The 25,337-nt window shown below is 42.5% G+C and overlaps 1 protein-coding gene across 3 annotated transcripts; it reads right to left on the bottom strand.

Moving 5' to 3' along the window:
• Nucleotides 1–1,452: 1,452 nt before the first annotated feature.
• LOC118535392 (uncharacterized) lies at nt 1,453–25,336 on the bottom strand. 3 transcript variants are annotated; one of them, XM_078061273.1, is made up of 4 exons: nt 24,494–25,336; nt 23,917–23,965; nt 12,559–12,602; nt 1,453–2,014 (listed from the first exon to the last, which is right to left on the bottom strand). In XM_078061273.1, the coding sequence occupies exons 1-4, from the start codon at nt 24,550–24,552 to the stop codon at nt 1,831–1,833; spliced, it is 336 nt and encodes a 111-aa protein (XP_077917399.1). In that variant the 5' UTR covers nt 24,553–25,336; the 3' UTR covers nt 1,453–1,830. The 3 variants fall into 3 exon arrangements, 1 of the variants encoding a protein (XP_077917399.1); XR_013443621.1 differs by lacking the exon at nt 12,559–12,602; XR_013443622.1 differs by lacking the exons at nt 1,453–2,014; nt 12,559–12,602 and adding an exon at nt 21,520–21,914.
• Nucleotide 25,337: the final 1 nt, after the last annotated feature.

The following is a 25,337-nucleotide window of genomic DNA, read 5'->3' as shown; positions in this document are numbered from 1 at the left end:
TTGCGCTCCTGCTCTCACTATCTCTCTCTGTCAAATAAATAAATAAAATCTTTAAAAAAAAAAAGAAAGAAAAGATGAGGAAGGTCTGAATTCTGGAAATATTTTGATAATAATGCCAAGAGGCAACAGATTTAGTTAATAGTTTAAATGTGGGGTGTGAGAGAGAGGATTCAAGGATGATTCTAAGATTTTTGGTCAGAACTATTGCAAGGATAAAGTTACTGATTACAAAGCAGGGTGGGTGTGAGGAGATATATATATATGTATGTTATATATATAAATAAATATAAATATCTGTATATATATCTGTATTTTTATATATATACAGTTGTGCAAGAGAAAAATGATGATATATGTATATAGACGGATGATATATATACAGATATATATATATACAGATTTTATACATATGTGTGTGTGTGTGTGTGTGTGTGTGTACATATCTGTAAGCTCTATACAGGAATAGCCCGTATCTTCTTTCTTTGCAACCTCTCAATAGCCTTCATTATCAGAATCCCAACAAATATAATAATGTTAACAGTTAATATGTATCCAGTATTTTTGTGCCAAGCACAGTACCATTAATGTAAATGTAAATTTAATCTTTTAATGTACATTTATATTTGATCATTTAATCTTTACACAAACCTAGGTGATAGGTCCTATTGTTATCCTCATTTAAATGTACGGACACTGAGCCCTGTAAAAGTGAAATAACTTGTTCAAGTTTGCATAACTACTCAAAAGGAAAGCTCTTTTTCCTTTTGTAAGTTTTCTCCAGATATAGCTCCTTACTTTTTCTTTAAAAACCGTTCTTTGTCTTAATTTTTGAACAGATGACAGTTATGTAGTTTAAAAATGAAATGACAAATTTCTCTTTCAAATGTTTTTTCTCAGCTATCCACTTCCCCTCCCCCTGACAATCAATCTTACTAGTTTCTTGAGTATTCTTTCAGAGATATTCTATTTCCTAAACAAGCAGATATAAAATGGAAAATAGTTTCATCCTTTTTGTGTTTTTTACAAAGGGTAACGTCCTTTATACACTGCTTTGTACCTTGTTTTTCCACTTGGATAACTTTCTATGTGATTATACCATAATTTACTTAACAGGTCCCCTATTGGGAGACACTTAGTATACGTCTAGTCATTTGTTATTATCAACAGTTCTGCAGTGAATTACCTTGTATATATACCACTGGCCAGGGTGAAAGCTGGTACCAAAACCTAGATCTGTCTGACCTTAAAGCTACTTGACCTCTCACAGCGCACTGCCTCCCCATATGTTGCTGATTGATTCGAGAGGGTGATTCTTCTTAACTCCTCTCGATTTTATGAGAACATGTCTTCACCCCTGTGACTCTTGGCTCCCAGCTCCAGGTGTAAATGTTGGAGGATGGCAGGGTTCTTGTCTCATGATGTCGAAGAATGAATCTTGTGGACACAAAAGGGTGAAGTGAAGTCAAAGTTTATTAAGTGAAGGTGAGAGCAGAAAGGAAAGAAAAAGCTCTCTAGAGTGCGAGGGGTCCCAGAATGGGTTGCCGCTGAGGGCCTTTAGGGGAGTCTTGTCTTGAGAACTGACTGGGAAGCTTGTGGCCTTGAGATTCTGGTGTCTTGGATGTTCTCTTATCTCTTGTTCCACTCTGCGTCAGCGTCTCCTCTTGCCAGGAATAGTTCCAGAACCCAGTCAGGGGAATCAGGGGCCTCCTCTCTCTCTTGCCTAGACCTTCACCCCTTCCCTATCCTTCACCCCTTCCCTATTCAAGGGACAGGATGTGTGGGCAGAAAGAGCTGTACTGGGATTGTGAGGAGTGACTGTGTACTTTTTAATTAGTGGGGGTGAGGGGCAGCGCGAGTCTCCAAGGAATCTGGAAGCAAGATTTTCAGGACCCTGAGGGGCCAGCTGCTGCCAAGATAAAAGGTTCCTTTTAAACAGAAAGGTACGAAGGCAGCCACGAGTTCCGGAAGAAGGTCACGCTCTGCATGTTTCAGGTGTCTTTCAGTGGGTTGCAAGCTGTAAGGAGATTTTAATGTAAGCTACATTTCTTTTGCCTTTGTTTCCCTCATCATAATCACTTCTGAACACCTCTTACATTTATAAACACTCAGTCTCCTCAGGGGACCCTCATCCACACTCCTATGACCCTGATGACAGAGTCTAGAAAAGGGAACTCATAAACTCAGAGCACTTGAGAAAGATTTTCTTTGCTTTTTGGTTTAAGGCAAATGTACTCCGGGAAGTAACCCAGAGGCTGAAAATGTCTAGGGCAAATAACCTTTTCTAAAGTGAGATAGTGATCTGACTCCTGCAAAGACAGATTGCACATCAGTATCTTGAGCAATGTATCACATCATCCTGGCATTTAACATTCATCATTTTTCTCTTGCACAACTTTTCACTGTGCATGGGACTAACTTTGTTCCAGACTTGAGTCATTTCCTGTTAAGTTTTACATCCACCTTGTGGTGCTCAAAGGTTTCCCGGTCATATAAATGAATACCTTAGCAACTCTAACTAGCTCTGAACTTTGGTCTAGTTTGTGTTGCAATGACATGCACTCCTCTGTGAACTTTCACCTAGATACCGGATTCCCTGAAATTATTAATAGTACTGTATATGGGCCTAATAATTCTTTTTAATACTGTATATTGATACTTGAGACAACTAAATACTTCATAAACGTTATTAGCACATGCATTTACAGTTAAAAAAATTTAAAAAAAACCCCAAAATAAAGTTAAAACCACTCTTCCAAAAAATAAATAAATAAATAAATAAATAAATAAAACCACTCTTCCATCTCAGCCATAGAAAACAGCACTTGCTTATCTTTTTCTTTCTGTCTGTCTTTCTTTCTTTTTAAGGTTTATTTATTCATTTTAGAGAGGGAGAGAGAGGAGGGGCAGAGGGAGAGGGAGAATCTCAAGCAACTCCCAGCTGAGTGCCGAGCCCCTCACAGAGCTCAATCTGATGACCCTGAGATCATGATCTGAGCTGAAATCAAGAGTTGGACTTTTAACCGACTGAGCCACCCAGGTGCCCCGAGCACTTGCTTATCTTTTTCATTCTGTGGTAATAGTAATAAATAATATTTATTGAGCCCTTACTACATGCTAGGTATTGTAAGCCCTTTGGGTAGTACTCATAAGAGGTGGGTTCTATTATTATCTTCATTTTGTAAGCAAGGAAACTGAAATGCACAGAGGTTAAATATTTGCTTCAGGCTATACTAAATGGCTATCAGTAGGGAAACTGAGATTTGGAACCCCTGTGGTCTGGTTTTGAAGCCCATACTATTAACCACTCTGCCATGAATTTGTTAGGACTCAAAGCCCTCTATCTAATTTACTGCTACTGTCATTTCCTACCTGCCCTTTCTGTCTTTCTGTCCTACCTATCACCACCTCTACTCTCTACCATCTTAGCCAAAGAGTGGCGAAGCTGAGTTGAGAATAAGTAACCCAATTTAGTGACTTACCAGAAAGTCATGATTCTCTGACTGGGAACTGGTTATATTACCAGTTCTCAACCTGTACTAGTTGAGAACATTCCAGTGAGTGCCATAGTCCTGTGTAGAGGCCAAAACACTGGTAAGGAAAGTCAAACCATGCTGTAGGATAGGTTTGCATTCTAGGGAGGCTCCAGGAATTACCCATGACCTTCAATGTGAGGTAGGTATAGACAAACTTTAGACTGAGAAACACTTGGTTTTCCCTAGAGATTTCAAACTTCAAGGTTTCCACGGGAGCAGACAAAACTAGCTCTTTCTTCTTTCAAAATAGCTGTCCTTCCTGAAGATTTCTTGATTCCTCCAGTGATCTCTCTGCAATCCATCCTTCACACTCCTGCCAGAAACCAATCTCTTCCAAGGCCTCCCCAGTGTCGCTGTAAGAATGAAGTTTAAACTCCTGAGCTCATCACACCAAGCCGAAATGATCTGGTTCCTGCCTCTTTGTCTGCCACCCCCTCCAAATACCCCCTTCATTTCACTCCCTTCCACAACTGGAGTGGCTCACCTCTGTTCTAGTTCAGCCCCTTCGCATGCTTTTCAGGGATCTCCCAGATCTACCTTTCTAGCCTCAGCTCCTACCAACTTCCAGTGTACCCTCTGTCCCAGCCTCACCACACTAAGCATTCCCCGTGCATGTCATGCACTTTGCTAATACGGTTCCCTTCCCTGTTCCTCACTTGTTCTTAAGGACCCCGCATCAGCACCGCCTCCTTTATGAGAGCTTCCTTGTAACTACCTCCCGCCCCACCCCTAATTTGAGTGAGCTGCAGCTTCAGCTATGTCCTCAGGGTCTGAGTCTCTGTTTAGATTACACTGTATCTTCAACGTAGTGCATTTGATTGTTAACAATCTTTTCTCCTCCCATAGATGGTAGGCTCCTTGAGAATGGTGAAGGACACTATTTCATTTCTGTCTCCTTTTGCAAGTTCTACTAAAGTACCTGGTACCTAGATCGCGTTCATTGTGTTGTGGTTTGGAGTGTTGTTGGGGTCCAGAGCTGATGGCCAAGAAAGAATTCTTGAGACATCTTTGGTGCAAAAAGGTGGTTTTATTAAAGCACGGGGACAGGACCTGTGAGCAGAGAGTGCTGCACTGGGGTTGTGAGGAGTGACTGATTCTATACTTTGGAGTTGGGGGAGGTAAGGACAAAGGGAGGTACCCAAAAGGACTTTCAGGATGCTGGAGGCCTGGCTATTATCAAGCTAAGATTGCTTTTCCCTCTAGCAAGGCATTAACATTAAGACAGTTGGGAGTTTCCTGGAGGAATGTTATAGCCTACCTACCTCAAGTATTTGTCAGTGGGCTGCAGGTTATAAGGACATTTAATTCTATTTACATTCCCTTCTGCCTTTGTTTCCCACATCCCTATGGAGGGGAGGGTGATGTTAGGGCTCCAGGAAATTGAGTCTATGAGTTTCTACAAGTTAGGCGATTGATAAGATTGCTTTTTTCTTGTAAATCACTAAGACATTTGTAAATGATGGAGACTCACATCCTGCAGGACTGTGATCGCTATCAGTTAACCGGTAGTTGTTATTTTTTCACCCTTCCCTTAGTTTTAGGGCAGCCAGGAATACCTGGGGAATGTCACACAGATCCCCCTGAGAGTGGGGAGAGGGGTTTGTGGGGGGTCAGCTTGTGCTTTGCCCTCAGTTTGCCTTCTGCTCCCTCATCGACTGCAAATTCCCTGAATAGTCTATTTCTTTTTCTTGTTAAGATTTTATTTTTTATTTATGTTAGAGAGAGAGAGAGAGACCCTCACATAAGCGGCCAGAGAGGCAGAAGGAGAGGGAGAGAGAGAATCCCAAGCAGACTTCGAGCTGAGTGGAGCCCAATACGGGGCTCGATCCCATGACCCTGAGATCATGACCTGAGCCCAAATCAAGAGTCGGACACACAGCTGACTGAGCCACCCAGGTGCCCCTTGAATAGTCTATTTTTTAAAAAGATTTATTTATTTATTTTGAGAGAGAGAGTGCGCACGTGAGCACAGGGGGGAGGAGCAGAGGGAGAGAATCTCAAGGCACCCCTTGAATAGTCTATTTCTTATGAGTAAAAGAAATGCCAGCATTTGATAAATCACCTGTTTATGAGGTGGGTCAAAGTAACAGGTGATGCTACTCTCTTCATAAACGAAGTGATATCTTGCAGGTGTGGCTGAAAGGCTCTAGAATGGCATTGTCAGGGTAATCATAGCCACAAATGGCTAAAGGTTTATTATTTAAAAATAAATAAAATGTAAACTTCTGTTCCTTAGTCACATTATCCACATTTCAGATGCTCAATAGCCTCACGTGGCTAGTGGCTAGTATATGGTTAGCACAGATAGAGAATATTTCGATTGCTAGCAGAAATTTCTATTAGACGGCATCGATCTAGAAAGATAATTGATACAGATCAGTGGAATCCAAATAAAGTTTATATACCATTAAAAAATTATTCTTGTGAGCACATTAGGATACTGACATTGTAATTTTAGAGAATATTTGTTAATTCTTTCCCTTTGGAATATCCAACACTTGGTCAGTGACTCGGGGTTATAGTAGAGAAATAAGGAGAAAAAAAAGAAGCCGTGTGTTAGAAAATTGCTTTGAGGAAAATCTCGGCAATCAGAATCCTGTATCTTCAAAGCAACTAATGATTGTTAAAGGCAGATCTCTGTAGGCCTTTTCCAAGATGTATTGAGTAAAAAAAAAAAAGATATACAGAGTAAACCAAATATCTATTTTTATCTTAGAAATCTGGTCCCATCAAAAGGCTGACAATTTTTAGTTCACCATCTTGACCCTTCAAAAAAGAAATCTTTCAAACAAGACGTAACGAAAGTCGATAAAAGCAATTTCAGAGGTGTGCTCATATAACATTTTTTCTTATAAACCGGTAATACAGGCACCTCTGGAAGTCCAGTTTGCTCTGAGTTCCTCCTGCCTGTAACATGCAGTCCCTGAAGGAGAAAAGAAAGAGTCTGTCTGCAGATAAGGCACGTACAGACCGGGATTATAAAAAGGTGTTCATTCATTTGAGTTGTATGGTGATTTTTCCTGACACGTATGCCAACTTAAAAAGTTGTATACACTTTTTTTTTTTTTTAAGGTTCTATTTATTTACTTGAGAGAGAGAGCGCACAAGTTGCGGGGGGAGGACAGAGGGAGAGGGAAAAGCAGGCTCCCCACTGAGCAGGGAGCCCAATGCGGGGCTTGATCCCAGGACCCTGGGATCATGACCTGAGCCAAAGGCAGATGCTTAACCTACTGAGCCCCCCAGGCCCCTGTATATGCCTTTAAATGAGAGAAGGAATCTACCATATTATTCCGGATATCTGATAAACAGCATTATGCACATTTCTTCTTAGGGAGGAGTTTGCATTTTAAGAATAAATATTAATGTCCTCAAAACACTGCTTTGAGGAAGGTCAACAGAGGTATGTACAGGGGCATTTATACAGTGAGAAGCAAGAATATATCTGCCTTGTATCTTTGTCCTGGATTCCTAAGATGCAAACTCTTCAAGGCATTTGGAGGAGAGAATATTTCAGATTTTTTCATCAAAAATGTTAGAAAGTCAATGGGTCATGATTTACTGGTACCAATGAGAGTTGGTACTTTTCCCAGTGATTTCTCCTGACTCTTTTGCCCAGCTCCCTAAATCTAGCTTTCCTTGAGGTTTACTCAAACCCTCCTTTCTCTTCTTTCTGGACTCTTTTCCTCGACTCATAGCCATATCACACAACTCCTAACTCCAATTAAATCCTCCAAGGTAATGACTCCTAAATCAACCTTCCCACCGTGAGCTCTGTGCGTATAGGGACAATGTGTGCAGGCCGATGCAACTGGTCTGGAGATCATACTTGGAATAGCAAGGTTCTAGATGAGGGGTTAACAATTACTCTCTTCTGTTATTGTAGCATTAAAGCAGCTGCAGACAACATATAATCAAATGGGCAAAGCTGTGTTCCAATAGGATTTTATTTTAAAAAACAAGAGGCAGGCAGGATTTGGTTATAGTTTGCTGATTTTTTTTTTTAAGATTTTATTTATTTAGGGGCGCCTGGGTGGCTCAGTCGTTAAGCGTCTGCTTCGGCTCAGGTCATGATCCCGGGGTCCTGGGATTGAGCCCCGCACCGGGCTCCCCGCTTGGTGGGAAGCCTGCTTCTCCCTCTCCCACTCCCCCTGCTTGTGTTCCCTCTCTCACTGTCTCTCTCTCTGTCAAATAAATAAATAAATAAAATCTTAAAAAATTTTTTTTATTTATTTATCAGAGAGAGGGAGAGAGAAAGCACAAACAGGGGGAACGGCAGGCAGAGGGAGAAACAGGCTCCGATGCGGGGCTCAATCCCAGGACCCTGCGATCATGACCTTAGCTGAAGGCAGATGCCCAACCGACTGAGCCACCCAGGCGCCCTGGAAAATGTGTTTCTTAAGATAAATGTTATTAACTGCTCTTTATTTTCACCTGGGATTTATCTGGCAAATTACATTGGCCTCCTTTTTAACTGTGGTTGAAGGGAGAGGGCAGTGGTCTGGCATGCGCATAGGAATCACCTGGTGATCCATTAAAATGAAGGTTTTCAGTCATTGGGTCTGCATGGGTCTGAGAGGGGATATTTATGATATAATGCTGCTGGTCCGTGAACCACAGTAGCTGTCCATGTAGGCTGTTGACATGAAGGAAAATGGATGGGTCTGCTGGTCTCCCTGGTCTGCTTTTCTCACATGTGGAAAAGCTCCCGCACTTTTGAAAGAATGAAGTCAGCTACAAGAGGTTAAAGTCTGTGGGGAAGAATAGTAGCACCACGTGCTACCAAAGGGTAGGGAAATGATGAGGGAAAAAGAGAACTTGTGTTCTCTGGGGCTTATCTGCAGACCACATTCAGACAACCAGGGGAACTTTAATCTCTTTGGACTTCGCTTGAAATGCTGGACTAGAAAAGTACATGAGAGGTAAGATGGCAGATGAGGCTTTTGCAACAAACCATTGACATCTTTATCCCCTAGCAAAGGAGTGTGATGACACACATTGTCAACAGTGTGACTTTTATTAAGCTACGTGGACCATCTGACCATTTCCCCAGCAATACACTGGCAATGATAACTAAAGCAAATACAGCAAATGATTAATTGTAGAATTTAGGTGATGGATGTATAGGTGTTCGCTGAGCAGTTCTTTCTGCTTCCCTGCATGTTTGAAAATCTTCATAATAAAATATTGAAAAAAGTATGCTTCCTACCTCTCACGGTTTCCATAAGGTAAAAATAAGATAAATTAGAACAGAGTAGATGTAGCTAAATAATGTTAACCTAGTCTGACCAGTGGGTACACTCTAAGGGACTTCCTCTTAGCAGTTTTAGAAATTATAAGCATAAATATACATAAAATATCTCTGAGGGGATACACGAGAAAATAACATTGGTGGCCTGGGGTGGGGGATGGGGAAATTTGTAGTTAGAGGACAAGAATGGAAGGGAGACTTCTCACTGAATTCCCTTTTGTAAGTTTTGTGTATCAGATTATATGTATGTATTACCTGTTCAACAATAAATAAAATAGGGGCACCTGGGTGGCTCACTCCGTTAAGCATCTGCCTTTGACTCAGGTCATGATCTCGGGATCCTGAGATCGAGTCCTGCGTCGGGCTTCCTGCTCAGCAGGGAATCTGCTTCTCCCTCTCCCTCCCCCCTGCTCTCACTCGCTCACGCTCTCTCTCTCTCTCTCTCAAATGAATAAATAAAAAATCTTTAAAAAATAAATAAAAAACAGATGTAGAGCTCTCCAAGTCTAACAGTCTCTTTCCAAGTAGTATAATAAGTGTTAAATTACAGAACTTGCTGTGCGTGGAAGCAAAGAAGTCAATGTCCAGCTGCATGAAGTGGGGCATTGTGGGACTGACCGACCTGTCAGCAACCAGCTGCCTCGCTCTATTTGAGGATGTTTTGACTATGAGCCAAAGGTCTACATTTTCTATTCCTGTTTTCCTGGCAGGGCTGGGCCCAGGAAGTAACTAGGTTGGGTAGCCCCAAAATGAGGGGTTCAGGGGCACCTGGGTGGCTCACTGGGTTAAGCATCTGACTCTTGATTTCAGCTCAGGTCATGATCTCAGGGTCCTGGGATCAAGCTCCACATTGGGCTCTGTGCTCAGCACGGAGTCTGCTTGGGATTCTCTCTCTCCCTCTGCCCCTCTCCCTGCTCACACTCTCTATCTCTCTCTAAAAATAAATAACTAAAATCTTTAAGAAAAACAAAAAGAATGGGGGGTTCAGAGGCAGACTGGGGGTAGACCGCACCGCTGCAGACTTGCATTAGAGGAGGCCGACAGAGCTCAGAAGTGAGAGGTGCACCTCATGATTGGGGCAGAGTCCTGTGTAAATAATGGTTTACATATTACATACCTTACAGTTTACAGAGTGTTCATAAACACTGCTTCCTCTGAGCAACACAGCTGCCCTAGGAGGTGAGTACCGATTTTGTTCTGTTTCCCTGAAGAGGAAGCTAAGTGGGGTGGCCATGAGATATGCCTCTCCGATATCCTTCCACCTGCAGGAGCAACTGACTGAGGGCCCCCCTGTGTTCTGAAATGCACCGATGTGTTTGAGCTAAGGCCATGCTGCCCATGGTTTCTTTTGTTGTTCTTTTTTTTTTTAAGATTTTATTTATTTATATATTTTTAAGGAAGCTCTACGCCCAATGTGGGGCTTGAACTTATGACCCCGAGATCAAGCACTGCATGGTCTACTGAGTAAGCCAGCCAGGCGCCCCCCTATTGTTGTTCTTTGTTAATAATTTACCCTTTACCATTCTTCATCCCCACTTTTCATTGTCCTTGTTAATGTTCTGGGGTTTGTAATTATGCTGGCCAATTTAGAGATTCTAGGAATGTACGCAGGCCAGAAAAACTACTACTTGCAGGTCACCCTTATGGTTTGGCAGAGGATGTCATAAACCCACAAATGCTAGTCTAAGGAGGAAGCTGTGTAAGTTCGTTGAAATGGTGTCACCAGAAGAATGGAGATATTGTAAGCTGTGAGCACGACACCATATAACATAGGGTAGGGAGGAGGCAGAGGAATCAGCAGGCTCTTTTCTAGGCTCTTCTTGGAATTGGCCTGCAGCAATCTGGTAGGCTGTTGGCATGAGTTCCCAGGATTCCATGGGGAGTTCATTCTGAATGGACAGAATGTTTTGGCAGGACAATTAGGGCTTCCTTCCTAAAGTGTGCTTGGCTGGGAAAGAAAGCAAGAACCCTTCAGGGGCCAGTGTTCTAGGAGTGGTTGGCCCTGAAATGATGCATGGAGGAAGGGCTACAGTATAAGGATGGTGGAGGGGATTTTGAGCAACATGAAAAGCCGAGTCTTGTGGAAGCAACCCTCATAGGCAAGCTGACCTGATCATTATAATGCTTACCCCTTGCTCATATATCCCTCGAGATAGGAAGTATGGCTGGAGAATAGGAGAGTACCAAAGCAAGAAAGGCCAAAGGAATGTGAGAGCTTGAGAGGCAGAACTTGGTTTGGTGAAGAAATGAAGAACGTCTAAGGAGCTGTGTATGTAACCAAACTGGTGAAGAGCAGGAATCTGTTCCTTATGTGTACAAGTGCATGTGCACGCATGTGCCACGCACACGCACACACACACACACACACACATACAGAAGGAGCAATATTACCTTGCCACTTTATAACGTCAGAATCCTCAGACATTAACTGTATTTGGAGCTCTCCAAGAATAGGGGTCGTGAATTTTCCATCTGTTACATTGGTTGCATGGCGGGGCCTCCTTGAATACGTGTATTGTTCTTTTGGGTGTCATGGAAAATGTGTTCTTGGCTCCCTGGCAATATGCATTGTGCTAATTGATTTGTATGCTTAAGAGCACAGAGGTTCCTTACCTCATCCACAACACTGTTCATCTACACATTTTGAGAACTCTAGCTAACAGTCCAGGTTTTTTGTTTGTTTTTGTTTTTTAAGTAGGCTTCAGGCCCAGTGTGGAGCCCAACGTGGGGCTTGAACTCACCATCCTGAGATCAAGACCTGAGCTGAAATCAAGAGTCAGATGCGTAACTGACTGAGCCACCCAGGTACCCACTTAACAGTCCAGTTTTAACACGTGTCTGACTAAGCATGAGGTATGTCATTGCCAACAGTCAGTTCTAGATTGGACCCCTACAGCCATTAGCTATTTTCTGAGAGACCTGGAGAATCAACTATAAACAAAAAGTGGAGGATGAGGGGTGGGCTATTGGGCTATTGGTGGTGATTGTGGTGGTGGTTGCTGGAGGATATGGGCAAGGACCTGAAGGAAACTGCTCATTCTGGCAGGGGGAGGATAGTGCCTGCAGCCCCAAGACAAGGAGTCACAGGAAAAGGAAGCCTAGTGGGCTTCTACTTTTTCCAAGATTTCTGTCTGCCTAATTTCCTATGGATTCAGAGGATTGGTAAGGAGCTGCCAAGTCTTTTCAGGGACCCCACAGCTGCTTGAAGATTGTATTAGGGATTCCCAAAGATAGGCAGGACTTCAAAAAGAAGTCTGTGTGAAGCTAATGATGGTAATATGTGACTCATTTGTAAGGGTTATGCATGCTGCTTTTTGTGTATTAACATCGTATCCTGCAATAATCTTTCCTATAATCACTTATTAGTTCCAGAAATTCTTTTTTTTTTTTTAAAGATTTTATTTATTTATTTGTCAGAGAGAGAGACAGAACACAAGCAGGGGGAGAGGCAGGCAGAGGGAGAAGCAGGCTCCCCGCTGAGCAAGGAGCCCGATGTGGGACTCGATCCCAGGACCCTGGGATCATGACCTGAGCCGAAGGCAGCCACTCAACCGACTGAGCCACCCAGGCGTCCCTAGTTCCAGAAATTCTTTTTTCAGTTCTTTTGGGTTTTCTATATAGACTATCATGTCGTCCGTAAACAAAGACAGTTTTATTTCTTCCTTCCCAAACTGTTTACCTTTTATTTCCTTTTCTTGTCTTATTGTATTAGCTAGAACTTCCAGTACAATATTAAAAGGGAATGGTGGGAGGGGACATCCTTCCCTTGTTACTCACATTATGAAGCTTTTGGTCTTTAAATTTTCTTTTATGCTTTCTGCCTACAAAAGTAGAAATACAGGCTCATTACACATTTTCAAATGTTTTAAAAAAATATGTAATACAAAAAGTGGGAGTTTGGAGGCGCCTGGGTGGCTCAGTCGTTAAGCGTCTGCCTTCGGCTCAGGTCATGATCCCAGGGTCCTGGGATCGAGTCCCACATCGGGCTCCCTGCTCCGCAGGAAGCCTGCTTCTCCCTCTCCCACTCCCCCTGCTTGTGTTCCCTCTCTCGCTGTCTCTCTCTCTCTGTCAAATAAATAAATAAAATCTTTAAAAAAAAAAAAAAGTGGGAGTTTTTTTTCAATCCCTAACCACCTACCTCAAGTTGCTATTGCCAGTTATTTGATATGTCTCTCAATATGGTGTACTTTGTGGGGCACCTGGGTGGCTCACTTGGTTAAGCATCTGACTCTTGGTTTCAGCTCAGGTCATGATCTCAGGGTCGTGAGATCGAGCCCCATGTGGGGCTTGATGCTGGGCGTGGAGCCTGCTTAAGATTCTTTTTCTCCGGGGCACCTGGGTGGCTCAGTCGTTATGCTTTGCCTTCCGCTCACGTCGTGATCCCAGGATCCAGCCCGCATCGCATCCAGCTCCCTGCTCAGCGGGAAGCCTGCTTCTCCCTCCCCCACTCCCGCTGCTTGTGTTCCCTCTCTCTCCATCTCTCTGTCAAATGAACAAATAAAGTCTTAAAAAAAAAAAAGATTCTTTCTCTCCCTCTTCTTCTGCCTCCCCTTCCCTGTGCACTCTCTCTCTCTAAAACAAAACAAAACAAAACAAAAACAAAAAACATACTTTGTGATTTTGAAGCAAATTGTGTGTGCCTTAACACATGATATCTCTGACAAAAAATAAATTTCACTGCAAACTGAGATTCCTTGGTAGTTTGGAGTATAGGTATTAAGTTACGTGTATGTTTGTGTGTAAAAGAGAGAAAGACAGACAGATTGAATGTGATAAAATCGCCCCTACTCCTTTTCTGGGAAATGCTCTTCAGTTCTTGATTTTTATCTTTCATAGGAAATTGTGTTATGAATTAGGTAGCCAGATCATTTATTTAACATGAATATGTTAAAAAATTTTTTAAAGATTTTATTTATTTTTTTTTGAAAGAGGGACAGAGAGAGAGGGAGAGAGCACAAGCACGGGAGGGGCAGGCAGAGGGAGAAGCAGGCCCCCCACAGAGCAGGGAGCCCGATGCAGGGCTCGATCCCAGGACCCTGAGATCATGACCTGAGCCGAAGGCAGACGCTTAACTGACTGAGCCCTGAATATGTTAAAATTTACTTCAGTTACAGAATTCCCTAATAAGAATTCTCTAAAATTAAATAAATAAATAAATAAATAAATAAATAAATAAATAAAGTAACTGGTTATGAGTTATGACCCACATATGTGCTTGCTCACCTGTTGGAGAGCTGTCAAGAACATGATGACCTGTGTGTGTCTTCTGCCCCAGGATCCTTGAAGTTCTTACAAATACATGAAGGGAAGGAGCCATGTCTTAGATGCCTAGCAAAGATACCCTGGAGTAGAGACTTGAGGATTCTTTTTTTTTTTTTAAGATTTTATTTATTTATTTGACAGAGAGAGAGAGACAGCGAGAGAGGGAACACAAGCAGGGGGAGTGGGAGAGGGAGAAGCAGGCTTCCCACTGAGCAGGTAGCCCAATGCGGGACTTGATCCCAGGACCCTGGGATTACAACCTGAGCCGAAGGCAGACGCTTAACCAACTGAACCACGCAGGCGCCCCGAGACTTAAGAATTCTTAAGGAAATGATTGGTTGAGAGACTTCTCCTGGAAGTGAAACCTTGTACCTTTGGGGATGCCCCACCACCAAGCAGTTCCAGAGGTTGGTGCTGGCTGGTTGGGAATGCGTGTTGCTTGGAAAAGGCAGGTATAGAGACCTAAAAGGGGACTAGGAACGGGTCCTGTGATCCTGCTGCCACCTCTGCTCAGTTTGTGCTCCCACACCAAACTTTTTCAGAACATTTGAGAGAATATGCCTTGGTTCATGAATCAGACTTGCAATTTTGAGACTTCCTACACTTGATCTTAGCCAAAAGGCCAAGAAGCGATGGGAGACTTCCTAACTGGCCATCTCCAAGCACTGTGGGACTTCCTGACTCAGGTACATGTGTAACGTTCACAGGTGGATTTCCTAGAACAGGTGAGCTGTACCCAGTTACTGGCTTTCTGTAACCAAGTTGCTAGGTACAATTTAACAATCATCAATGACTCCTATGGCTAGGTATTTAGTTTTTGAGCATTAAGTACACTCTAATAAAAATCTTCATTAAAAAAAACCTTTTTAGGGGCGCCTGGGTGGCTCAGTTGGTTAAGCGACTGCCTTCGGCTCAGGTCATGATCCTGGAGTTCCGGGATCGAGTCCCGCATCGGGCTCCCTGCTCAGCAGGGAGTCTGCTTCTCCCTCTCCCGCTCCCCCCTCTTGTGCTCTTTCTCTCTCTCACTCTCTCTCAAATAAATAAATAAATAAAATCTTTAAAAAAAAAAAAAAACCTTTTTATTCTGTCACAGGTAATATAGTTCATTGAATTAATTAATTAGTTTCTGATAATATAGTTCATTTTAGAGAACAGAGATAAACAGTATGAAAAAAAGAACTGTAATCCTCCCACCAAATGATAACTATAATTAACATTTTGGTATATTTCCTTTTAAAATACCCATACTTTAACAAACTTTCAATAAATAGACATTTTATAGTTATATGAGAAAGTTTTCCTTCGTCCTTTTATTTTAACTTAGCGATAGCTACGATGTTTCTTCTCCTTTCTTTTTTTTTCAGAATTGCTATATTATTAGTATTTTTCCAAAAACAGTTGACCACAGGGTGCCTGGGTGGCTTAGTTGGTTAAGCCTCTGCCTTTGGTTCAGGCCAGGATCCCGGGATCCTGGGATGGAGCCCCGTGTCAGGCTCCCTGCTTAGCGGGCAGTCTGCCTCTCTTTCTCCCTCTGCCCCTACCCCCGCTTGTGCTTGCTCTCTCTCAAATAAATAAATAAATAAAATCTTTTTTTTTTTAAAGATTTTATTTATTTATTTGAGAGAGAGAGAATGAGAGAGAGCACATGAGAAGGGGGAGGGTCAGATGGAGAAGCAGACTCCCTGCCGAGCAGGGAGCCCGATGCGGGACTTGATCCAGGGACTCCAGGATCATGACCTGAGCTGAAGGCAGTCGCTTAACCAACTGAGCCACCCAGGCGCCCAAATAAATAAATAAAATCTTTAAAAAAATACAGTTGACCATGGATTATTTTTATTCATCCTAATGACAACCTTGGGTGTTTTAAATATCTGTATCCTTATATTGTGGATAGAGACACTGAGAGCTATAATGTTTCTTTATGAAAGTTTTGAGAAGATAAACAATCAGTTTGCTTTGGTTATTTAAACACACATTCTGTTCCAATGACATTCTTTTTTACTTACATTCTTTTAGGGAGGTTATGTTTAAAAAAGAGCTTTACGCTGATTCACAGACAAAAGTCCTTGGACCTTGGTTAGAATTGCTTTAGTTTGAACAGAAAAGACGCTATAATATTTCTATCCTCTAAACTTCAACCTGGGTTGTTTCTTTATTTCCTCCTTGAGTGTTTGTAAGTCTTTTGTCTTCAGAGAGATTTATTCAACTAAAGAATCCTGTTACTCAGACTGGAGTCATGTGGGTAACCGGGTAAATGGGTAACTGGGTAAACAGCCAACCTGGACACACAACTGTAGAAAATTTAATGTTCACCATACATTTACTGAAAAAAGCAAGCTACCAAATAATACTGATAATATAAACCTACTTTTATGAAAGTATAAGATTAGATAAATACATTTACGAAGAACAAATACAGAAATGCTATAGTCCAAAATATTACCAGTGGTTCTCTCTAGGTGATAGTTATGGGTGATTATTATTATTTCATTTGTATTTATATTTAAATTTTTTCTTCAAGAGGCATATATTACATGTTTTCATAAATTATTTTTATAATCAAACAAAACTTTATGGTAAGATCATAGTCTTTATTGGTCAAAAATAAAATGATAGTTCAAAAAAGGAAATCCCATTTATTTCCAACATATTCTCCCTCCCAATAACTCTCTTCCTTATCTAAAACATTCATCAAGCTAAGTGCTATGTGGTTTCCTCTCAACTCTGAAAGGATGATTTTGAAAAGCAGAAAATCTGTAAGAAGAGCAGAGTGGAAAGAGGAATAAAACACCAGCATGTATTACATGTATGACATTCAATTTAATTCAGCTGTATACTACCTAGGTATGTATGGATTTAATTATTTGTCTACATTTTCAAGATTATATTTTTCAACCTGTAAAACCAGCCCGAAGCCCCTTAATGTGGGAGAGGGGGGAGCAGTGTTTTTGAGTCCATATTCCATTACCATCCTGTTATATCTAATCAGGATCTAAGTAATGAGTGTAAATGGTGAAGGGGAGGTGTATGGTGGTAGCTAACTGATCTGTAGCTCAGTTTCAGAAACATTGTCTTCCCCTTCTCCTGGGACAGTGGATTAGAGTGGTTTTAGTTTGCTAAAGCCACACATGAAGATTTCTGCAGTCTTGGAAAAGCAATGTAGCTCTCAGAGATGTGCACCAGCATAACTTTATGTCACATACTTTTTTTTTTTTCATTTCAGTGTTCTAACAGTTGAAGATCATCAAAGACAGATTGATTTTGGTTTGTTTGTTTTTACAGATCTGTTAAAATGACATCAGGATTATTCAACCCCAATATGGTCTTAAATTTTAGAAGGTCAACTCTGAATTCTTGATGAATTTCATAGCGTTTATAGTAGCATGCTCCTGCATATCTACTAAGTTTTGGAGATCATGATATATCCCTTTGTCTTTCCTTAGGGAAGCTTTTTGGATTTTTCTGTAATAAAATATTGAATTGAATGTAAAACTTTAGATAATTGGCTCAGATAAAAGGAATGACTCTCCATGGATGACACAAACTGAACTTCACCTTGAGAGTGTCATTCTTCAGTTCAGAGAGTGGGATGATTCTGGAAGTGGCCCTGGCAGTGGTTGGTAACGTCATGTTTCCCTAACTTTCTCAGTTGTTTGGTGAGTCATTAAGGATTGTTAATATTAGCTTTGTCAGAAGCCAGGCAAGGAAAAGAATTTTTGCCAAATCACATTCCAGAGCTAGGATGTAGAACGAGGGTGAATATAATGACTAAGTCACTCCTGAAACTTTTGGCTCAGCCATCGTTCCAAAATTAACATATTTAAACAAAAACCAAAAACAAATCACTCTTTTCCTGCCCCTACTTCCTACTTTGCTCTTGCCTAATAGGAAGACTCAGAGAAATGGAAGGATCAGGCATCTTAAAAATGAAAGCAGGCCACAAGGACAGGTTCCCAAGGGTGACAGGCCACAGCTTTGGCCTCCAACAAAAGTGTTGAGGCAGCCATCTGAGGAGAAGGTGCTTGGCTGAAGATCTGTGCCTCAGGCCATTTTCATGCACACAGAAGCACAAGAGACCCACCGAGTGAGATAGATATCAGTAGGGTTTCTTCCTGATCTGGAATTCTATGGTTGTCCTCTGGGCTTTGTGGCCACAAATTAAAATGACCTGATTACAATTCTTAATTCCCGAGAAAGAGCAAAAAAGATATAAATGTGGTCACCACAGGTCTGATGTCCTTGGGGAACTGATTAAGCCTGGAGACTGACACACAGGTAGTATACGGGAGAAGGGGGTGTGTGTGGGGGGTATGTGTGTTTGGGGCAGACTTTTTTTTTTTTTTAAGATTTTATTTATTTGACAGAGAGAGACAAAGTGAGAGAGGGAACACAAGCAGGGGGAGTGGGAGAGGGAGAAGCAGGCTTCCTGTGGAGCAGGGAGCCTGATGCGGGGCTCAATCCCAGGACCCTGGGATCATGACCTGAGCCGAAGGCAGATGCTTAACCAACTGAGCCACCCAGGCACCCCTTGAGTTATATTTTTGTATACATTGTGGGGAGGCCACGGAGCCAGGCATCTCAGGGTCTGGTTTCACCTCTAGCAGCTCTGGTGCCTTAGGCAAATCACTCGGCTGCTTTGTCCCCTAGAAGTCTGGCCGGAATGCAGTATGTCTCACTTTTCTTGGATTACCTGCATCAGGATGACCTGAGCTACTTTTTAAATGTTTTTGGACTTGTGTTTTTTTTTCTTAAGATTTTATTTATTTTTTTTATGTGAGAGAGAGCACAAGCGGGGGGGAGGGGCAGAGGGAGAGGGAGAAGCGGACTCCCCGCTGAGCAGGGAGCCTGATATGGGGCTTAATCCCGGGACCCTGGGACTGAGCCACCCAGGCGCTCCTCTTTTTTTTTTTTTTAAAGATTATTTATTTATTTACTTATTTATGTTATTTGAGAGAGAGAAAGAGGGAGAGAGAGAGCATGAGCTAGGAGAGGGCAGGAGGAGAGGGCAGGAGGAGAGGGAGAGAATCTCAAGGTGGACTCTGCCCTGAGCAAGGAGCCCATTGTCGGGCTCCATCCCATGACCCTGAGATCATGACCTGAGCTGAAATCAAGAGTCAGACACTCGATCGACTGAGTCACTCAGGTACCCCCTGGACTATTTCTTAAATTTGGTGAAAAAGAATCTCTGGGGATGAGGTCCCAGAATCTTTATTTTTATTTTTAAAGATTTTATTTATTTATTTGACAGAGAGAGAGATAGCGAGAGCAGAAACACAAGCAGGGGGAGTGGGAAAGGGAGAAGCAGGCTTCCTGCCAAGCAGGGAGCCCGATGTGGGGCTCGATCCCAGGACCCTGGGATCATGACCTGAGCCAAAGGCAGACGCTTAATGACTGAGCCACCCAGGTGCCCAGAATCTTTATTTTTAAAAAGTGCCCCAGGCCACTGTCATGCACACAGGGACTCACTGGATGGGACCATCAGTGGGATCTCTTTCTGCTCCAAAATTCTGTTCATTCTCATCACTTGAATTTTACTTAGCTCTATTTTCTGTGAACAAAATGAAATTAAAAGGAGAAAGGCAATGACACTAGCTAAGAACCTATTATTTGCCTGGTGCTATGTTTGGGGCCTTATACTCATTGTCTTATTTTTCTGCACAATAATCGTTCGAGGTAGGTGTTATTGTTATCACACAGTATACATAAATTCCAAGTTGGAACTCTGTACAAACTTCCAACTATACGATGAATAAGTTCTGGGGATGTAATATACAGCATGATGACTATAGTGAACAGTACTGCTTTCAAAGTTGTAGAGAGTAGATTTTAAAAGTTCTCATCACACACACACACAAATTGTCACTATATACTATGATAACTAACCTTACTGTAGTAATCCTTTTTCCATATATATGTATATAAAATAACTACATTGTACACCTTAAACTTACACAATGTTATATGTCTACTGTATCTCAATAAAACTGGAGGGGAAAAGTCAGGGTTCTGATTTCAAAGTCAAATTTTTTGTTGTTTGTTTGTTTGTTTATTTATTTATTTTTGCCACAGTCTCATGCTATAGTAAGAAACCACAGAAGAACTTATTATAATTGGTAAGCTCTAGTGTAGCACCTTATGTTAATACAATAGATTACTATTTTAGGATCTGTTTCTTCATCCTTGTTGAATCACTGAGCTTCTCCTATTGTGAATGTTAATTACCTGATTTGATGATGATAATATGAAAACAGTAAGCTTCACTGTATTCTTTGCCTTCTTTTTCTTACCTATTTAAATGTATTCTTCTGGGGTGCCTGAGTGGCTCAGTCGGTTGAGTGTCTGCCTTAGGCTCAGGTCATGATCCCGGGGTCCTGGGATCGAGCCCCACATCGGGCTCCCTGCTCCACAGGAAGCCTGCTTCTCCCTCTCCCACTCCCCCTGCTTGTGTTCCCTCTCCCACTGTGTCTCTGTCAAATAAATAAATAAAATCTTCAAAAAATAAAATGTATTCTTCTTATAATCTATGCGTTTTCTGAGGCAAGAGGCAATCTAAGTCCTTTGTGTGTGATAGGGAATAAATTGGATATAAATAAATAACAAAAAGTAAGCTATATTATGAATTCATTTAATAATTGCATTCACTTAGGGGCGCCTGGGTGGCTCATTCGGTTAAGCAATTGACTCTTGGTTTCGGCTCAGGTTGTGACCTTGGGGTCGTGGAATCGAGCCCCATGTGTGGCTCCGCACTGAGCGTGGAGTCTGCCTGAGATTCTCTCTCCCCCTCTCCCTCTGCCTCTCCCACGCCTATGTTCACGCTCTCTCTAAAAAATAAATCTTTAAAAAAATAATTGCATTCACTAAAATAGAAAAAAAATACATGAAGTTGTGATACCCCCAGGATAATTTCAGTTTATGAAATCTCAAACCTATAACTAGCTACAAGATGGAGGGAAAAGAAATAAATTAGACAAGACATGGATTCGAAATTTGATGAGATCTATCTTTTGTATGCTTCTACTTGAGTTATCTATTTCAAATAGAGAAGAGAAGGGGCCCTGGCAGGCTAAAATATATGAAATCCTTTGAGAAGGATAAGGAGGTTGGTTTGTTTGGAAACTAAGTCAAGACAAAGGCCATGTGAAAGAGGAGCTGCCTTTTCCTCTCCAAGGTATTTGGAAGGGAATAAAAGAAGAATGGCAGAGTATCAAGTTTGGGCACGATTAGGAAAGTAGATGAATTGGGTCATCCGAGAAATTCTTCCTGCTGGTGACCAGTGCATGGAGTTTGAACTGGTCAAAACAGAAATCATCTGGCCTCCTGACTCATTAGTTGTGACCCATTATTTTTGTCTCTGGTTCATGAGAAAAGCAGTTTTATCTAATTTCCAGCTCAGATGAAAAGAAAAAAACATAGTATTTTTCTCCTGTGTTTGGCTGGGCTGTCTTATGATAAGGGAATAAGGAAAAGGCACCTGTCTGGTTTGGGATAATGTTTATAGAAAGAACATTGTAACACCATAAACAATGTATTGTTCTTTTTTGTATTAAGACAATACAGCTGGAAGGAACCTAGATACCATCTAACTCCTTCATATAGGCATTGAGGCCTATGAAGGTCAGGTGTATTCACTGCCTAAGAGCACACACCATAGATTTGGGAGCCAGACCTACATGATTTGAGACTCGGTTCTGCCGTTTACGAGTTTGTGGCCTTGGGGCTGAGGAGGACCTCACAGAGAAGAGCTGTGTGGCACAGAGTGAGCAGAGTTTGTCAGATGGGCGAGAGACTGAGGGTACGTCCAAAGAGGGAGGGCTGGGAGGGAGAGAGGGCTGCATGGTGGAGTCAATGCAGGTGGATGTAGCTGGAGCACCCTGAAGTGGAGAGAATAAGCCAGGGAGAGAACCTGTTTTTTTTGTTTTTGTTTTTTAAAGATCTTATTTTATTTATTTGACAGAGAGACACAGCTAAAGAGGGAACACAAGCAGGGGGAGCAGGAGAGGGAGAAGCAGGCTTCCCACTGAGCAGGGAGCCCCATGAAGGGCTTGATCCCAGGACCCCGGGATCATGACCTGAGCCCAAGGCAGACACTTAACAACTGAGCCACCCAGGTGCCCCAGAACCTGTTGTTCTGACTTTGGAAGAGGAAACTTCATTGCCAGATTTTTTTTTCCTTGCTATTTCACTATTATTTTGTATCAATTATATACTCAAAGAAGGCTGAGCTGCTACAAACTCTGGGATAGGTTTCTTTGTCAACAGGGTCTCCCATAGTTTGTTGTTCAGGAAGAGGAGGCAGGGCTTGGGTTGTTGCTGGTTCTTTGGAGTCCCTTCTACTTCCCCTGTGAGCTGAGCTCTCTTCAGCCCAATGCCCAGCATGGCTCTCTTGGACAAAAGAGCTCTGGGTGTGGTTATAAAACAATAATAGCTACCATTTCTAGGTATTTGGCATTATTCTGTTGAGTGTATTGATTCATTTAATCCTTGCAAAACATCTTTTGAAGCACAACTATACTTTTTTCTTTTCTCAACTTTTCAAAACTTACCTAGAGAAGTAGAACATACATGCAAAAAATATATAGGTTTAATATATGATATATATATCAAAGTATAAATTCATATAAGTTTAATAAAGTTTCACAAAAAGAGCACAAACATGTCACTAGCTCCCAGCACAAGAAAAAAATTAGCAGTGGGGCACCTGGGTGGCTCAGCTGGTTAAGTGACTCTTTTTTTTTTTTAAAGATTTTAATCATTTATTTGACAGAGAGAGACACAGTGAGAGAGGGAACACAAGTGGGGAAGAGGGAGAAGCAGGCTTCCCGCTGAGCAGGGAGCCCGACGTGGGGCTCAATCCCAGGACCCTGGGATCATGACCTGAGCTGAAGGCAGACGCTTAACGACTGAGCCACCCAGGCGCCCCTGGTTAAGTGACTCTTGATTTCAGCTCAGGTCATGATCTCAGAGTCATAAGATCTAGCCCTGCGTCGGGCTCCGTGCTGAGCGTAGAGCCTGCTTGGGATTCTCTTTCCCTCTCCCTCTGCCCCCGCCCCTCATTATCTATCTGCCGCCGCCCCCCCCCCCCCCCCCCCCCCCCCCGTGTATGGTATGTGCTTTCTCCTACTCTCCGTCAAAAAAAAAAAAGGAAAGAAAAACTTAGCATCACTCAAAGGGCTTTCGCCGGCCGCATTCAGTCACTAGTCCTCCTCAGGCCCCAAAGCAATGGCCATCCTTACTTCCAACAGCAGAACTTGGTTTGCCTGTTTTGTACAGTGTTACTTGTCTGCAGTTTCTTTCATTTACATTACATTGTATATGATTACAGGTCCAATCATTTTCTTTCATTGCTACATTATTTCCTCTACCTTGTCTCTTGAAACATTTAAAGCCCCAGAAAAGTTGAAAAGCGAGTACAGCGAACACCCATATGCCCTTTATTTAGAGCACGGAGGACTATTATTATTTCCACTTTCTAGGTGAGGGAACGAAGGCAAAGAGAAATTAGGTAATTAACCTAGGTCATGCCTCTAGGATGTAGTCTTGCATAACTTGCTGCTTAGCCATATGGGCAAATCCCATAACTTGTCTGAGGCTGTTCCTTCATTAATAAGATGGGTTTCCAGACTTTTGTGAGGCTGAAATGTGAGGAACATGTGAAAGTGCTATGTGAGGAGTACAGGGGCTCAAAAAGGGTATTAAAAATGCAGGCTCCTGGGTCTCACTCCCTACAGATCCTGGCTCAGTAAGTCTGGGGTAGGAGGCAGAATGTTTAACAAACACCCTAGGCTTTTGATTGAGGCTCGAATCCCCTACCACAGTATGAAAAACACTTCTATAAAACAACGATTCCCAAACTTCAGAGACTATCAGAATCACCTTGAAGACTTGGACATTAATCTTGCTGCCCGCTCCACATTCACTGACTCTGGAAGACAAAAGAGGGTTGTAGGTGTTACCTGCTCTATCCTCTTGTGGGCTTGGCCTCAAGATTAGTCCCTGGAGCCCTCTCCCTTAGAGGCACAGAAAAACAAAAGGAAGCTTGCTCCTCCTTAAGGAGGACAAATGTCTCAAAAGGAAAAGCTGTTTGTAGGTGAAAGGGCAAGAGCGTTCTGTTGCAAAATGAGAGGTCAGATGGGAGGGAAGTAAAAAAAAAAAAAAAGACCCAACGAGTCATTACTCAAAAGTCAATATTCTTGCCACCTTACATCAGAGCAGGGGTTAGATTAACAACTGGCACACCAAACACGTGCTTACAGCCCCAAGAAAGCTGGAACACCAAAAAGAAAAGAAAAAAGAGAGAGAATTTGATTGCTTAAAGCATTGAAAATGTCAACATCGTGGGGTAAAACCTAAAAACCAACTCAGTACCTTTTTGGATTTTCTAACATTTATCTTAGGGTTTAGCACTGTGTTTTATTATGAATCACATGGTGCGAGAGGGAGGGAGACATACCGTATTTTCTCGCTGAGGCCCTCTAGATGTCTGAATCCGGTCTTGTATAAGGGATACATTTTTAATGGGTCAGTCTGGAGATTTAAATATGCTCCCCTGCCACCTGCCAGCTGTCCCTTCCTTACGTTCCCCGTGGGAGAGTGCGAGGGGGTGAAGGCCGGCGGCAACAGCCCCTGGCTGGTCGGCGAAAGTCCACGGAACTCCTACGCTGCCCGGGGCCGTTGCACAACTTGTTTGCTCAGATCATCTGGTGCAAGTCCCTGCATTTTAAAGGCGAAAAAACTGGAACTCAAATGTTGGCGATTTAACTTCCTACCTCTCTTTCTTTTAAAAAGCACAACCTACAATTAAAAAAAAAAAGCCACCTTGCATAATAATCAGCATAGACAGCTATCATCCTGGAGTGGTTGGGGCTTTTAAGTGTCGCTCAGAAAAAAAGAGGGGGACCAACCACGGTATTCCAAAGCCCTTTTTGGACACTGCGACTCAGCTTTAAATTAGACATACACTCGAAGGACTGACTTTAAAGACAGAAGAGCAACAAAACAAGCTCTACGGGCCCGTCATCGGGTTAGAATTTCACAAAACTAAAGAAGTGATTTACGTGCTAAAAATAAGTCTAGGAGCCAGGGTTTCCATTTTAAAGACAGTTCTATTCCGAGGACTGACGGGAATCAACAGGTTACCGGTCACTGGTGCGCGCGACTCCGCCGCCGCCGCCTTTGGCAAAACCCCGGAGCCGGGCTGCGCGCCGGCCGCCTCCGCCACGGGCCTCCCTGCCCCTCGGCCCCTCTCCCCTGCAGGGCGCCCATGCGGGCGGGGCCTGGGGCAGGTCCGCGGCCCG

This window comes from Halichoerus grypus, chromosome 14 (assembly GCF_964656455.1).
Source record: "Halichoerus grypus chromosome 14, mHalGry1.hap1.1, whole genome shotgun sequence".
Classification (NCBI taxonomy): Eukaryota; Metazoa; Chordata; class Mammalia; order Carnivora; family Phocidae; genus Halichoerus; species Halichoerus grypus.
This window is presented reverse-complemented; position numbering and strand designations above follow the sequence as displayed.